At 44.5% G+C, this 16,124-nt stretch overlaps 1 protein-coding gene across 1 annotated transcript in view; it reads left to right on the top strand.

Annotated features, from left to right (window-relative positions):
• The window catches only part of l3mbtl4 (L3MBTL histone methyl-lysine binding protein 4), an 87,954-nt gene that overhangs the window by 62,407 nt on the left and 9,423 nt on the right, over nt 1-16,124 (top strand). The window contains exon 18 of the mRNA XM_076291019.1: nt 14,882-15,054. Within this exon, the coding sequence (XP_076147134.1) occupies nt 14,882-15,054 (173 nt within the window). The remainder of the gene's footprint in view (nt 1-14,881; nt 15,055-16,124) is intronic.

The following is a 16,124-nucleotide window of genomic DNA, read 5'->3' on the forward strand; positions in this document are numbered from 1 at the left end:
CATTGCTCTCCCTGTCCCAGTTTCTCCCTGCTTAACTCTTTTTCTTTCTCTCAATGTCTTTGTCTTTCTTTCTTTCTTTCCTTCTTTCTCTCTCTCCTGCTCTTTCTTTCTATCTGCTGTGTATTAGCTATTTATCTTTTTCCATGCATCAAACTGCCGGTGTGGTGTTGGCAGCTACAAGACTGCAGTAAGAGCCCAGGCACTATATAAAGAAATGATGGAGCTTTCTTTTTTCACTTAATCCATCATACCCCTGCAGTAGATCTTGCTTGCTCCTCATAATGCAGTTATCATCCTCCCTCCATCTCAGTCTTCCTCAGTCTCTCACAGTCTCTCTTTGTCTGTTTTTTACTCACCACACTGTAGCAAGACAATCATTTTGATATTCTTAATTATGTTCTTATAATGAGCCACAGCTTTTCCTTGACTTTCTTAATGGTGAATATAATTTTATTCTCTCTCTCTCTCTCACTCTCTCTCTCTTTCTCCCAGCTGGTATTCAGCTTAAAGCATGTGTGGGTTCCATATGGATAAATTATCTTTCAGGAGACAATGTACAGATGTGCAGGTTTTTTTTTTTTTTAAATAAAGTACCACTCTTAAGAGATGCAGGGGTCTACCGTGGAGGGTGGCACACAGTTTGGTAGCCTGTAAATCAGTAGAGGCTAGGCCTGAGTTGAATGGGGGAGTTCCTTAGGAATGCCCTTATTGGCACTCTGCACAGACTCTGTCTCGGTTTCTGTCAGTGGCCGTTGTTTGTTCTCATGGGTGGGTTGTTTACAAGGATGGATTCTAAAGTCTGTATCGCCACATACCCTCTGCACTGTGAAAGCACTACACTGGCTCATTTCCTGGCAGAGCTTGCAAAGTTAGCTGTTTTGAAGTCTTATTTTGGTCAAAGATGGAGGGTTTAGATGTGGTTGGTAGTTTCCAAGTTTGGTAAAAGCGTGTGTTATTGTTGGGCATGCCTTTTACAAGTTAATGGACAGTATCCTTGCCTTTGAAGAGTATGGTGTATTAAGGAAGCTTTGGGCTTTGGTGATGGTTAAGGGAGATGGGTATTTGATGTGTAATATATATAATGGGTTATAACTTGTGGAAACATCACTGATGTGAAACTCTTTATTTTGACTTGATGTATTTACAGTAGTTTTTAAAAGTCAAAGACGCTCTCTCTCCCTCTCTCTTGCTCTCTCTCTCCCTCTCTCACTCCCTCTCACTCTCTCCCTCTCCCTCTCTCGCTCTCTCTCTCCCTCTCTCACTCCCTCTCTCTCTCTCCCTCTCCCTCTCACTCCCTCTCCCTCTCTCTCACTCCCTCTCCCTCTCTCGCTTTCTCTCCCTCTCTCTCCCTCTCCCTCTCTCCCTCTCTCACTCCCTCTCTCTCTCTCCCTCTCCCTTTCTCTCTCTCTCCCTTTCTCTCTATCTCTCTCCCTCCCTCTTTCCCTTTCACTATTTTGAAGCCGCTCAGATCGTCACTTTGATGACCGCATCAGTCTGTGTAATGAAAAAGAAAATGGTGTGTGTTTCTTTAGAGATGTTATCTGCCCGCAGCAAGAGGCCACCACCTAGATGTGCTCTATTACTAAGAAACCAAACCACTCTTTGTGAAAGCAGATCAGATTAGTATGCTTTCATTTCGGCCTATCCCCGAGAGAATGATGGTCCAGGAAGCATGGTGTCCAAGGTAGAAAGGCCCTTCAACATGATGGATGGCAGTCATAAGCTTTCAAGGCACCAGTGATGGAGCATCATTTTTGGCTCGACTCGAGTTCACAGCTGGACTACCAGACTAAGCCTGGAGCACAGGGGAAACAGACAGGAAAGTTTTTGGTCTTCTCCAGAACTCCAGGGCTTTTCCTGGGTAATCATGACAAACCAATGATGCAGCAAATCTCACTAATTCTTTTGTTATTGTTGTTGCCCTGAGGGAAATAATGTTTTAAATCTAACTCCCATTTCACGGTGCACTATTTTCTTTTCTAATGGTTTTGTGTAACACCCACAAACATAAATGTAATAATATGATTTATGTATTTATTTATAATGTGTAATTAATTTACATATATGTTTATGTTTGCAATTTACAGTATATATGAATATGATTCATATATTGTTAAATTATCCCACTTATGTAATAACTGTTGCCTTCTTCAACTGTTTATGGGATCATTATGTTTAAAAAGTACAGATTTGTATGACTTTTATTATATTTGTTGGAAATTATTACGTTTGTGGGTGCCCTGTTCAAAGCTTGTTTCTTTTGGTGGTGGAGATGGTTGTGGATGAGCATGTTAGAGTCTGTTAGAGGTAAGACCTGCTTATGTACAGGCAAGTTGGGGTCTGTGTTTTGGTGCAAAATGTTTTGTTTTTTTTGTTGTTGGGGGGGTGGGGGGGTTCTCTCTGCCTCTAATAGCCTACAGCTGCCTCATGAATTTTAGATACTGATAAAGTTGAATATTTTTGCTGTCTCCTCAGTAAATTATAGAGTTAAATCCTCTAGTGATATTGATAAAGACATAAGCTTAGTCTGAACAGCTGTGTACTTTTTGGCAATCCTTCTGAAGAGTTGAATCTCTCATTGGCTGAAAATCCACCAGATATCATTCTGCACAACTGAAGAATCCAACCTCATCCAAATAGTTTTTGGACCGATTTGGAGGACATTTTTTCCCTCTCCGGCCCCAGTTGAGCTGGCGCGATAACAGATGGAGGCAGATTGGCTCAGTCTGCTGCCCACCTCCTTTGATTCAAAGCCTCTGTAGTTGAAAAAAGAACCTCTACCTTTCTGAAGCCGTAAGAATATATTATGCTAATCCATGGCGGTGCACTTAGCAAAAACCCAGACTCTGTTTTTCTCTCTCTCTGTCTCTGTCTCTTCCTCTCTACCTTGGAGATAAAGCCACCTTGATGTAAGTGGAGTTGTGTTTTCCCTCTCTCTCTCGCTCTCTCTTTCATAGCTGCCTTTTAGAACAGAGCAGGAATGACCCTGTGGGGAAATGGAGTTAAATGCTAGCTACAGGCTAATTAGCTTGGCTAATTTTCCTCAGTGAAGTCCTGCTCCAGGCACACACCCTACCATGTTTGAGGAAATGTGAAATGACAATAAATGTAGGCTACCGTAGACGGAGACCTGGCTATTGTCTTCACTCTCTCACATGTTTTTAGCTGCACTACTGCAGTGTGAGCAAGCCTCACTCTGCAGATACGACTGTTTTGTGTCCAGCAGATGGACATACAGTAGGTGTTCACAGTTAAGGTTGCGAATTTGATGACTAGTGTTTGCTGGATGACTTTGTTATGGAGAGATTGGTTTGTCTTGAGTGTTGCATTTTTATGCATCACATACCTGCAAAGAGGGTGTACTGTTAACTATTTCCTTCACTGTCTTGCACAATAGGCTTGGCGTGTGTGAAGGTATTCTTGTAAAGTAAAGTAAAGTGACTTTACAACAATACAAAAGTAAAGTGACTTGTATTTAGCAAACGCTTTTATTCAAAAGGACACAGACCCGCGCCACTGGGTCCGGGATTCAAACCAGACATGCTCCTCCATGTCTCCTCCATGTCTGTACATTATTGATATTATTGAAATATTGTTAGCAGCAGAGCCCTGAAGTGAACTCTGTGAGAGTATGAGAGTAAAACAGAAAATAAAGTCATCAGTGGATGTAATTTCCTAATGCATGAATGGATTAGATTTGTAGACAGACTGCTCCTTAGTCAGCAAGCCCATCAATCTCAACTATACAGTTCGGCCTTCTTTGACTGGTGATGGTGTCTTCTATTTTATGACTTCACTGTCTCCGTCCTAAAATAACTTCTGCAGACACATGTCATTGTTTGAGTTTAAAGGCTGCCATGCGGACATTTAAGTGCTATTATGATTCCTATTCTGCTTTCAAAGTTTATCAATGATTGTGTCAAAGATGTGTATTATAGCAAGGCAGTTTTTCCATTTCGACATTTCATTTAATTGATTTTTATATTTTATACTACTTCGAGCTATTAGATCTGTATGCGAATGTGTAATGGAGCAACCGGAAGCCAATGTGTTGATATCATTGTGTACAATGTAGGCCTAACCGCAAGGAAGTGCCAAACATTGCCTCACTTCGTCTAATTTTGAGATTAAACTAGGGGTGGGTTTGTCACCTTGTACTTTTGTATTTTATGACACAAGGACATTGGCTTTAATCCCTCATATGCTGTCATAGGCAGCTGCTGTGATAAACCTACTGTATGACTTCATTAGCTGGTTAGTGAATTAAATCCCTTAATGTCCTTGTGACAGCGCTTGACTGTAGGGTGATTTGATTTGAGAATGTAGTTTCGCTGTAGTTTCAGTGAAAGGTTAGAGTAAAAGATGGATTTGTTCTAAATGCTTCAAGTTCCCTGTTAGTTTATTCATTAGGTGTCATACGCACAGTGACACCTATTGGGTTGTGTTTTGAAAGATGAAAGAATACATGGAGTGTACTGAGTCTACAGTCATTTGTGCTTTGAATGTGGTAATACTCTCATCTGTCTAAATAATCTCCCTTTAGACTCCCTTTAGACTCCCTTTCTGTTTTTTTTTTCTTTCTTTTTTCCTCTTTCTTTCTTTCTTTCTTTATTTTTTTTCTTTTTTTTTCTTTCTTTCTTTCTTTATTTTTTTTCATGTCACTCGCCTTTTCTCAGAGTCACTTTGTGTTTGTCAGGCTGAATAATGAATTGTGTTCTGCAGTGCATCATCCCTCTCTTGCTCCTTCCTCGTGTGGTGGGGAAGAAGAAGAAGAAGCACCTCCCTCCATGATGCCTCTCTGGAGCTTTCATAATGAGTCCCCCAAGCCACTCGCACACCTGACGCAACTTCAAGTCTCTCTCTCTCTCTCTCTCTCTCTCTCTCTCTCTCTCTCTCTCTCTCTCTCTTTCTCTCTCTCTTTCTCGTTGTTTATTTCCTTTGTGTATTTTGCTTTCATGTCGCAGTCTGCCATTCATGATCTGGAATTGATTATATATTTTCTGGAATCTATTATACCCTGTATTAGTAATGACATGATGCGGATGTCTCACTGTGTCTAGCGGTGCGGTAGTGTATTAAGCACATTGAGGCTGAATGGTCATGGTAAGAAATGGCTTATGTAAGTCTCTAAAGGTCAACATGAGGATATGCTCCTGTCAAAACATACTCAAGTGCTCGGCAGTCCAAATCAATACGGAGATGTGCACTCTCTAACTCCAATTTAGTCATTCATCACAGCCACTCGCACAAATAGACGCGGTATTTAAAGACTCAACAAAACTCCGGTGTGTGTTTCCTGCCAGGCAGAAAAGCAGCGTCCGCCCACCGCTGAAGGTCATTAGCCAACGCCGCAGTCAGGGCAAGGGCTTTGGGACCCTAATTTGATGTCACTGCGCCCATTTTGTTTTTTTTGACACGGTGTGTTGACTGCTCCTGCAGTGGCCGTTACTGAGGAAGGAGAATCTTTGTCTGTTTGCTTTGTCACCAGCGCTGCTCAGCTCTGTCTGATCATATCTCTACACCCTGAGAGAGAGTGGAAGGAGGCTGCCTGAGACTCAAGAGAGTCCAGGCAGTACAGTAGCTGACCAAGAGCCTTGTGTGTTTTTGTTTGTTGTTGTGGCTTAACTTTGCTCTGCTAGAGCATATGAATAATGTAGTGTACTTTCAGTATGCATTTGATGTTTCCTATATTTATGTAGGAGACACATCCAGGAAGTGGGATGTATTTATTTCATTCTTTGCTTTCTCTCTATATGTCTCTTTTGTCTTTCTTTCTTACCGTCTTGCTTGCTTGTTTACTTTCTTTCTCTCTTCTGTTATGGGCTTGTCAACATTGTTCAGTTTGGATGGTGGAAATGAAAAGCTTTTCACGCATTTGAAAGCCATGAGCTCAGCTGGAAGAGTTGGGTCTGGTACTGTTTTTTTATCTGCGGTGCCCCCTGGCAGAGCGGAGGGTGGCGCTGGATGGGGGAACGCGGCGCGCCAGGAGATGTGCCCATTCTTTTGCGCTGCATAGCAAGCTGGCTCAAGGCCCCACTGCTGGTCTGCTTCTCTCCATCTGTCTCTCTCTCTCTCTCTCTCTCTCTCTCTCTCTCTCTCTCTCTCTCTCTCTCTCTCTCTCTCTCTCTCTCTCTCTCTCTCTCTCTCTCTCTCTCTCTCTCTCTCTCTCTCTCTGGCGCTCCACACCCTGGGAACCTGGCGAGAGCACAGTCAAGAAAGCCTGCAGAGAGAAGAAGAAGCGACGAGGGAGGGAAGAAAGGAGGGAGGGGCTGAGCAGAGAGAGATGGGGGGAAGAGAAGAGATGAGGGGATGAGCGAGCGAGAGTGAGAGAGAAATGTTTCATCACAGAGATAGGGCGTGAGACATCATTTTTCATTTCCCAGTCCTAGATGTGCCTTTCACTGCAAATGAATCCCTGGCGGAAGTCATCCAGTAAACCTGCTGGCACAGACCCTTCGCACACAGTTTGGCGTTTACATTGTGTGCGTGTGTGTGTGTGTCTGTGTGTCTGTGCGAGTGTGTGTACTCAAGTTCAGGAACAGTTCGCCTCTGTTTGGGGTTAGCCAGAGTTGTGTGAAAGCCCAATTGAAGCTCACGGTCAGTCTTGCATTAGTGATCTATTTTTTGTGTGTCCACAGTGCTCCTGCATTTGTTACCTTTGATTGGCATGTCGGAGTAATTCCAGTGTCTCTGAAGCAGAGGCTCAGGTGATTTGCAAGGGCTGAGTAGGTATCTGTCCTCTCCCCATCCTTTGTAGGCACTGTGCTCTTCAGAGGGATATGGATCGTTCTTATTGATTAACCTTGAATAGCCCCAGCTTGTTCAGACTTTGACTCATAGCCTGTGTCAGAGTAATGGTAGCTCAAACTGTGGCAGAATCCACCTATGTGCCCTCTGGGCTACAAAAGTGCTGTGCCAAAAAGAGCGAAGGGGGGGGGGGGGGGGAATTGCCCAACATCATCACCACCCCCATCTCCCCTGCCTGTACTTACCCAGGTGATACATTGTGACTGTTGCCATGGTGATGGTGCAGTTTTTCCAGGGCACACAGTGATGCATTGGTGTATACCCTGTAATTGCATTTGTTCATCTGCCTGAAAATAATCATGGGTACAAAAGGGGCCATTGATGGCTGTGATGTCCAGTTACGTCCAGTGAGGTCATTTGTGGTCCATTGTCACATGTCCCTCAGCTGTGAGCAGACCAACCCCTGCACAACACCTAAACACACATACCCACAAAGAGACACACACACACACACAGAGACACACACACTCACACAGACACACACACACACTCACACATGCATGTATTGTCCACATATACATATGCACTTACATACAGAGCCATCCACAAATGGAATCACACACACGCGCACACACACGCGCACACACTGGCATGTGACTCATGCCTCCCCCGGTGCCTGTTTGTGTCTCCCACTGTGGCGTGCAGACAGCCGTCTTACATAGCTCCCCTCACACTCGCCTGCTGTCCGTTTGGTGGCCTCCAGTCCAGCTCAGCCGTGTCCGTTCACATCCCCTCACTTGTGGGAGAGGTTTTGCTCTAAAGCACCAAAATGGCGCATGGACCCTGACTGCTATGCTAACTCTAGGCTTTTTCCCTAGAGAAGAATGTGCTTCTGCCCGACACTCTGCCTGTTTAGGCACCTGTTAATTAATCTGGAATAATAAACAGTGTGGAGAATAGAGTCCAGGGTGACCTGACCGCATATCGAGGCACATGCGGCCACTTGGCCTTCTTAATGAGGACCTTTTGAGCCGATGTGGATTTCTGCTATTCCCGTGGCAGAGAGCTAGTTGATGTGTTGGTTCAAGTGGCAAGTGTGTTGACAGTAAGCGCACCGCTGGCATAATGTGAGTCACGTAGTATTGCTACACTGAAGTGTCTCGTGGCAGACGTGTCAGCCGAAGCTTTATGGTTTAAAATTCATGAACCTACACTCAGATGCAGACGTGTCACCATTTGCTCAGAATGAATACTAATAAACACTCCATTTCTTCACAGACAATACAGAAGGACTCACTTGTCACTTCACCGTTTAAAAAATGAAAAATCAAGTTATTTAAAATCACTCGTATTTTATCACAGCTTTTCTATCTATTGCACGATTATTTTTTTGTATGAGGAGAACAGCACAGAACAGTCAGTGGTTGGGTGATGTAGAGGGGAGTTGGAAGTAGACTGCGTGTCTCTCATGGAAGTGTAATGCGGACGTGTCACTGTGGATAACGTGCTTCAACAGTCCGCTGGATGAGTGAACAACACCTCAGCAATCTACTCTCTCTGTGTGTGTGTGTGTGTGTGTGTGTGTGTGTGTGTGTGTGTGTGTGTGTGTGTGTGTGTCTTGCCTTTGTGTCTAATGGTGCTCTGTCTTTGTTTCTTTTACCTTGACTGCTCACTCTCTTGCACTCTCCCATTCTCCTGCTCACTCTCTTGCACTCTCCCATTCTCCTGCTCACTCTCTTGCACTCTCCCATTCTCCTGCTCACTCTCTCACTCCTCCTCTCTCACACACACACACACACACACACACACACACACGACACAGGCGCACACACATTTAATGCCAGAGAGCCCTCAGGTACCTTTTTCTCTCGTCTTCCGCACCCCCTCACACACACACACTGCCATTCATTTACTCTCACACCCCCTCACCACGTCCATCACTGTTTTTCTTCCCCCTCCTTTCCAGTCTTCCTTCTCGCTAGTTATTTCCATGGCTCACGGCATGAGAGAATTCGCTCATCCCACCTTAGCTGTCCGCACATGACCTGCGCCACGACTCCAGGCGTAATTAATCGCCGTCATTCATTTTAATGATCCATTAAGTTTGTTGCATTTAGTAGCTTTGCAGAAAATGTCTCTTAATTTCAGGGAGCAGCACAGTGCCAGTGACAAAATCAACAAGGCCAATTGAGGCTTGGGTTTGCAGCACCAGGCCGGGTTATTGCTATAGTGAATCGGATCGGAGATCACTAATTAAAACTAATCTGCTGAAGGCAAGAATTTAATGGAGGATTAATACAAGATTTAACCATGGGCAGGGGTCAAGCCGTATTGATTTTCTCTGCTTACATATGTGTTCGTCGTCATATAACTGAGTGGTTTTGCATGAATGAATGCTAAATGAATAGCCTACATCGCTTGTGTGAATTCAGTGTTGTCATACCTCAAATGATTGTGGGATTTTTTCCCACTTGCTTGTATTTTTTGAGATTTAGTCCTGGCATATGTATTTGACATGGCACCTGTAGTATGTGTTTCTGCAGGAGAGCAAGTTGTAGATGTTGTGAGAAACGCTCTATTTGTCAGTCAGAAGCTAGAATGCCGAAGAGCAGAGGGTGGATTCCTTCCTCGTGACTGGCTGTTGTGTTCTTAGAAAAACACTCACATCCCACCTGCAGGGCGTACCTGAATGTTTCAAAGGGTTTCTTTTGTCTCTGTGTGTCTTGTCACAAAGACTGCAAAGCACTCCTACTATAAACGAGGACAGCTGGCTTTCCATAGGTGAGATGGCGCTTTTGTCATGTGTCTTACAGCCACACCACATGTTCTGGAGCGTATTTTACTGAGCAATGGTCTCTTTGTGTTTGTTTGAACGAACAACGAACGATAACTATAAACAAATATCGTTCTCGTTATTATGAATGACAACGTTCACACATAAACAATAGCGATAACGACATGAAGAACGATATCGTTGGGGATCACTTTCAGAGCAATTTTTAGAATGATAAAAAGCTAATAGTCAGAACCCATCAAATTTTAACCGTCACATTCATTAACACAAGGAGAGACTTTGTTTATCGTTGTTCAGTGTGAACGCTTTTATCATTATAGTTGTAGTTATCGTTATCTTTCTTGGTGTGAATAGGCCTTTACTCTGTTTTTCTCCCTCGTCTTTCCTTAGTTCTCTCTCTTTGTGTCTTCTTTCCTCTTTTCTTTTTCTGTGTGTGCTCTTCACTGTCTTTCTTTCTTCAGAAATAAGAGAGAGAGAGAGAATGTGAACTTGTGGCCTACTTCTCTCTCTGTGCTCTCAAGAGCGTGTGTGTGTGTGTGTATGTGTGTGTTTTGAGTGTGGCTCTTCGCTTCTCTCTGGGTTTCGTCATAACTAAGCCCCCTTTCCCGTCTCTCTGGGAGAGACACCACGACCACTTTACAGCACTGCTTCACCCAACCCGTACACCTCAAACCCCTATAATACTACTATCCTACTATTGTCCTCATGGTCATACTTGTACTCATAGACAGACAGACAGACAGACACACACACACACACACAGACAAACATTTCCATTCATATAGACTATAAAAATGCAATATGCATATACAGTATATTTTATAATTTTGGATAAAAGTGTCTGTGAAATCACACTCACCTTTTTACCTCATCTTTTACCCTTTACCTATCAATTTAAAAGCCTAGAGTCCATTTCCCTGTGCCAGTGTGTCCTGGCTGAGGGTTGGCACATCTCCAGACTCCAGCCTGGTTGAGATTCTGCTCTGCTCACAGCCAATATCTGAGCCTGCCCCCCCGCCAGCCCCCAGCAGGGAGACACAACACAAGAGAACAGCATTTAGCCTCTCTCTCTCTTTCATTCTCTCTCTCTTCTCTCTCTCTCTCTCTTTCTTTCTTTCTTTCTCTCTATCTCTCTCACTCCCTCCCTAATCCTCTCTGTCTGTCTCCTCCATGTCTATCTGTCTCCCAGTCTCTCTCTCTCAGTTTGCTACTCACTCTAACTGTCTCTCTTTTTTTCTCTTAGTCACTCCATGTTTCCTCCTCTATGTGTTTTCTTCTGATCTATAGTATCTCTCTTTCTCTTTTATTGTTTTATCCTCGCCTCACACACACACGCACACACACGCGCGCACACACACACACACACACACACACACACGCACACACACCCTTATTGAACATCTGCTGTTGGCCGTTTTGGTCGTTTGACTGCACCAGCGATGGCTTGACTCCATGCTGTCATACGGGGCCACCTGTTTCCTCGCTCAGCCTGCAGTTGCATGTTGTCATTTGTCACTTAATGTTGTCATTGGCTCCGTTTGGCTGAAGACAAGTGGGCAGATTGATCAGTTGCTCTCCATCACTACAAGCGAGAATGTAACGAGGCGTGATTCATAACGGCCACCTGAACTCATAATGTTTCGTGGTATTTCACACACAACATTTGCTGGTGCCATTGACTCGTGCTTTTCTGGAATAGGCTATGGGAAAGAAAATGAAAAATGCAACCTAATTTTCAGTCCTCTGACAACAACTTTTCTGTAGAATATTTCATCGGAAGGATGTGTGTTCTTTTCTTTGAATAGTAACCCTAGATAATACTGGCTAGACATAGCCTGAACTAAATAGCTAACATGATTTACTTGTTATTTACTTTGGGTGTAGAAACACTGGCTAGAGGGACTGTGTTGTTATTAATTGCTTGTGGAAGTCTGCCAGAAGTTCCTTTTGGGCCATAAGAGTCTTCACCCATAGTAACGTTTGCTGATGTTGTTACCCAGAAAACCGCAGAAAAGCTTGTGAAAGGCTCCCTGTGGAATTGGGCTGCTGTAAGAATGGCACAAATCCACTCCGACTGTCCCTCTGACTGGTGCTAGCTGCAAGAGGGAGAGCAGGTTGGCTTTGTCTAGTGCCGTGCTTCTTTGGAAGTTCTCTGGGTGAAGTGTGACAAGCCCGTCAAACCTGGTGTCTCAAACAGGTGACAGGTGATGTGGTGGTGTTTGCTCTGTAGTGTGTGTTTACGCACCGACACTAATGATCTTGGAAAAGGCCTCAAACGTTGTTTTTGCCCCATACAATGAGCTACTTCGGACATAAATAGGTAGTTAGAGTAAGGAGAGGAGCAAGGGAGAGAAAGATGGACAGAGAAGGCTCGGCAGTAGAGGAGTGGAAAAGGAAGATGAGTAAAGATGGAAAGAGATGAAGAGAAACGTGGATGGAAGAGGAGAGGTGGCAGTGTTCAAGGAACTCTCTCTGTTTCTACCTTTCTCTCTAGAAATGCTGCAGTAAGCAGGAAGTGACTTCACTGAGCGAACCTTCGTTAGAGTGTGTGTGTGTGTGTGTGTGTGTGTGTGTGTGTGTGTGTGTGTGCGCCACCCTGTCTCAGCTGTAGTTGAGATGCTGCTGCTTTTGTGGGCGCAGCCGCCTCATGCTGGGGAGCCCTGGCATGCTGGGCCAGATTAGCATAATTTAGAACATCTCTGATTAGCGTCAACACACTCCCACCCAGGATTTACAGAGCTGGGGAGCAAAACAACAACGCAACACTTTTTTGTATGCCAGGAGCGTTGCAAACGATGCATGGAAATACACACACACACGCACACACACACACACACACACACACACACACCAACACTCACCCAGTCACACATCCAAGGCATTACAAGATCCAACTGCTCTGGATGGGATTTTTGTTTGATGGAGATCTGAGCGTCTCGAGGCGCTCTGTGGTAGGATCGCGTTGCATGTGAAATCAGCTGAGCCTTCATGCTCTGATAATCCCCTGTGAAGAGGTCAGTGGCATTTTCCCCACTGACTACATTACTGTGTGTATGTGTGTGTGTGTGTATGTGTGTGTGTGTATGTGTGTGTAAGAGAGAGGAAAACAGGCATTCCGTTTATGCACAGCCCTCTCTCTCTCTGAGCACGTGCATAATGTCATGTTCTCGGTGAGCGTGTCTGGCGTGAAGGCTATTGAAAGGGGCCAGCATGGCTCTCATGTGGGTAGGTTGGCACAGGCTGGCGGTGGTGACGGGTAGAGCAGAGCCTTTCTCTCCAGTGGCTGCCCAGCCCTGCCCGTCTCGTCTCGCTCCCGCCCCCGTCCACCCTGTGGGCTTGTGGAGGCAAATATGGAGCCAGGGAGAGCTGCGGAGAGGATTCAGCAGAGCCAGCACTCAGAGGACCGCAGAGCTCCACTGCTCAGCTTTACTAAGGGCCCGTGTGGTCACTGTGCTTAAGCAGAAGGAACCCTTTCAGTGAGGGTTTCTAAATGCCTCGATATAGGAGGAAATATCCAAGGGAATATCTGTATTTTTGGTATTCAAAAAGTATTTCTGATTATTTGTTCGAAAGAACAAAACAAAACAGATTTTTCTTTAATTTTTTTAAAACAGGTATGCAGAAGAGTTTTGTCATCTGCAGACTGTCAGGTGCAGTGAATCAGCACTTTTCCTTCTCATCCTACATAAGCCTCCCATGAGATCATTTAATCCCAAAGTTTAACGAGACGCGTTGTAAAACTAATTGTAATTGCCGCCATTCATCTCGGCTCTCAGTTAAGCTTTGCTTTCTGTTTTCGCGAAGACATCTCTCTCTGATGCTCATCAACAATGAATCCAATAAATACATTATCAGTTAATCCAGTCTCAATCTCAATCCCCATCCCTGCAAAGAGAACTGACACAATGATTGTTGTTTTTCATTAAGCACACACGTCTCCTCCCTTCTTTTCTTCCTCTCCCTCACTTTTCCCACCCTTTGTTCCTTCCTGCTCCATCCCTGTGGGTTTAACCCAGAGCCGCGGTGCTAGCTGCTCCCACTGCTGCCGTATTAGCCAGGCTTTCTACAGTAAAGGCTTTCCACCGCTAACTCAGCCGCTCTCGGCTGCTATGTGTAGTGGGATTAATACAGTCTGGGGGTTTTGTGTTGAGGTCGTAATATTCTCTCAGTGTGAGGTTTTTGTGTTGAGGTCGTAATATTCTCTCAGTGTGAGGTTTTTGTGTCGAGGTCGTAATATTCTCTCAGTGTGAGGTTTTTGTGTCGAGGTCGTAATATTCTCTCAGTGTGAGGTTTTTGTGTCGAGGTCGTAATATTCTCTCAGTGTGAGGTTTTTGTGCTGGGGTTCTGATCTTCTCTCTGTGTCTGGCTGTGTAGGGGAGGAAGGAGTTAGTGTTATTATGAAGCTAACCAACGTGCCCCTCCAGTTCCTCATTTAGCTCCCAGCAGTGCATGGCCATGAATGACTGTCTGTCTATCAAGCCTTTTTTAATTAGCAGAGCCTGGTATTCCACACAGCTGTACTCATAGGAGGTGTGTGTGTGTGGTGTGTGGGTGTGGGTGTGGGTGTGTGACAGTGAACCCCTTGATTGTACTGTATTGCTTCTGTGCACTCTCAGCCTCTTGGCTACCCATGGTCTTCCTTGTGATGTGCTTTCTGTGATGGGCAATGCGCTAATATCAGGCCTATCTAGCAGGACATGGTGTTTGGTTATGGGCTCTAGTGTATAAAGACAAAGCCTAATATGCAATATTTGTGTATGCAGCTGAATGAATTTGATATTTTTGTCTCTCTCCCTTCTCCGCTCCCATCCTCCCATTCTCTCGCTCTCGTTTCCTTTATCTGTCATTCAGCAGCTCTTTCATCTCTTTATCTTTCACTCTATCTCTCCAACTCATCTGCCATTTCTCTCACAATTCCTTCTTTCCATTTGTCTCTCTCCCTCTTCCTTCCTTTTTGAATGCATTCTTATTGAATTGACTTCTTATATATTTTTATTCTTTTACTTTTTTATTTTAAAAATGATGTGATGAAAGGAGTAGCTTAATCCCTGTCTGCGTTGCATCCACAGAATTGACACTGTAGTTAATGCTCCTTTTCCAGCAGTTGTGTCGGCGGCACGTTTGAGTGTCCCAGAAACTGTATCCATGATATGCGTTGCTTCAAACACGTACCGACTCCATTTTTCATAGAGGTCGTTACTGGGACGCTTCTGAAAATGTCAAAGCAAACGCAACTGGTGGAATTGAAGGGTTAGTAACGCCTCTGTATGTAAAAAATGTATCTGTCTGTCTCTCTCTCTCTCTCTCTCTCTCTCTCTCTCTCTCTCTCTCTCTCTCTAGGGGAGCGTAATGTGGACAGTCTTCAGCAGGCCCTCCACCAGTCGGTCTTCCTGTCTGCAATGTCGGCGCACCCCAGCCGGGACCTGCCGCTGTGCTGGGAGCAGCACTGTAAGCTACTGCCCGGGGTTGCAGGTGTGCAAGCCAGCCGCGTCGCCCACTGGACCGTAGACGAGGTGAGGAACCCACAATCTTAGAACCGAAGAACACTAACCTAGAATTCAGAGCATCAAAATATCTCATTTCACTTCTCTTTCTGTTGATTGACGCTCATATCATGTAGCAACATGTGCATTATTGAAAACAGTACATTTAAGTTAACAGAAACCTTAGCTTAGATCAGTGATCCACAATTCAAAACAGGATACTTGAGTTAAGTGATCGATTGCAGTATTCTGTCTATAACCCACCTCTCATTACCACAATAATGCAGTCGGTTGCTGCTCAGTGATCGGCCCAAATATGTGCCAATGCCACGTGCTCACACACAGTGCCAAGTGTAGGTTACGTCCCCTCAGCTATCCATTAGACCACAGCTGTAACCGCTGATTAGATTAGGATTACTCATATCCCTGTTTTTTGTTGTCCCCAATAAAGACACCTTAATGAATGCTACTCTTGCAGCTCCACACAGTTCGCACAGCAGTCTGGTTGTTAGCATACATTGTGCTGTAATGGTTGGTGGCGAGGCGTCTTTCAAGTTCAGTCATGTAAACAAGGTTGGGTATAGCTCATTACTTCATAATCACTGCCCTAAAGCTTTCAGTGGGGCTCAGAGACCACTCTTTATGGGACTGGATGTTTGATGGCTACAAATGAGTGGCTAATTAGCTGTCATTAAGTCCTAATGGCCTCTTCTCTTTGCAGCTATTTGTTTATTATTTCTATAAATAATTTTTCTTCATATGCTCAATGATGTTTAATCGATGTCATTTCTGACTGTGACGGGTAATGTGTGAGGAGTGTGGTTAGTGTCAAGGGAAGACGTGGTGGGTTTCACTTAAGGGTGTAACTCGGCTAATAACTATAACTATGTTTTACATGTTTCCATGTAAGTCAGGTTTATGTGTGACACATTTGGATTATGAGTAAGCAGGCTGCAGTGAGTGCATGCTGCAGTAAGATGCTATAGACTGGCCCATCTGGCCCATTGTTTTTTCCTATCGGTACCTACTGTAGAGAAGCAGCTCAACTGAATCAATTTTTCTTCTTAAAATCCGTCCGCCCATCATGCACATGAATACAG

Source organism: Alosa pseudoharengus, unplaced genomic scaffold (assembly GCF_046254945.1).
Source record: "Alosa pseudoharengus isolate Yale_2024_CS ecotype anadromous, Long Island Sound unplaced genomic scaffold, YU_APseudo_1.1 YU_APseudo_1.1_scf_18, whole genome shotgun sequence".
Taxonomy (NCBI): Eukaryota; Metazoa; Chordata; class Actinopteri; order Clupeiformes; family Clupeidae; genus Alosa; species Alosa pseudoharengus.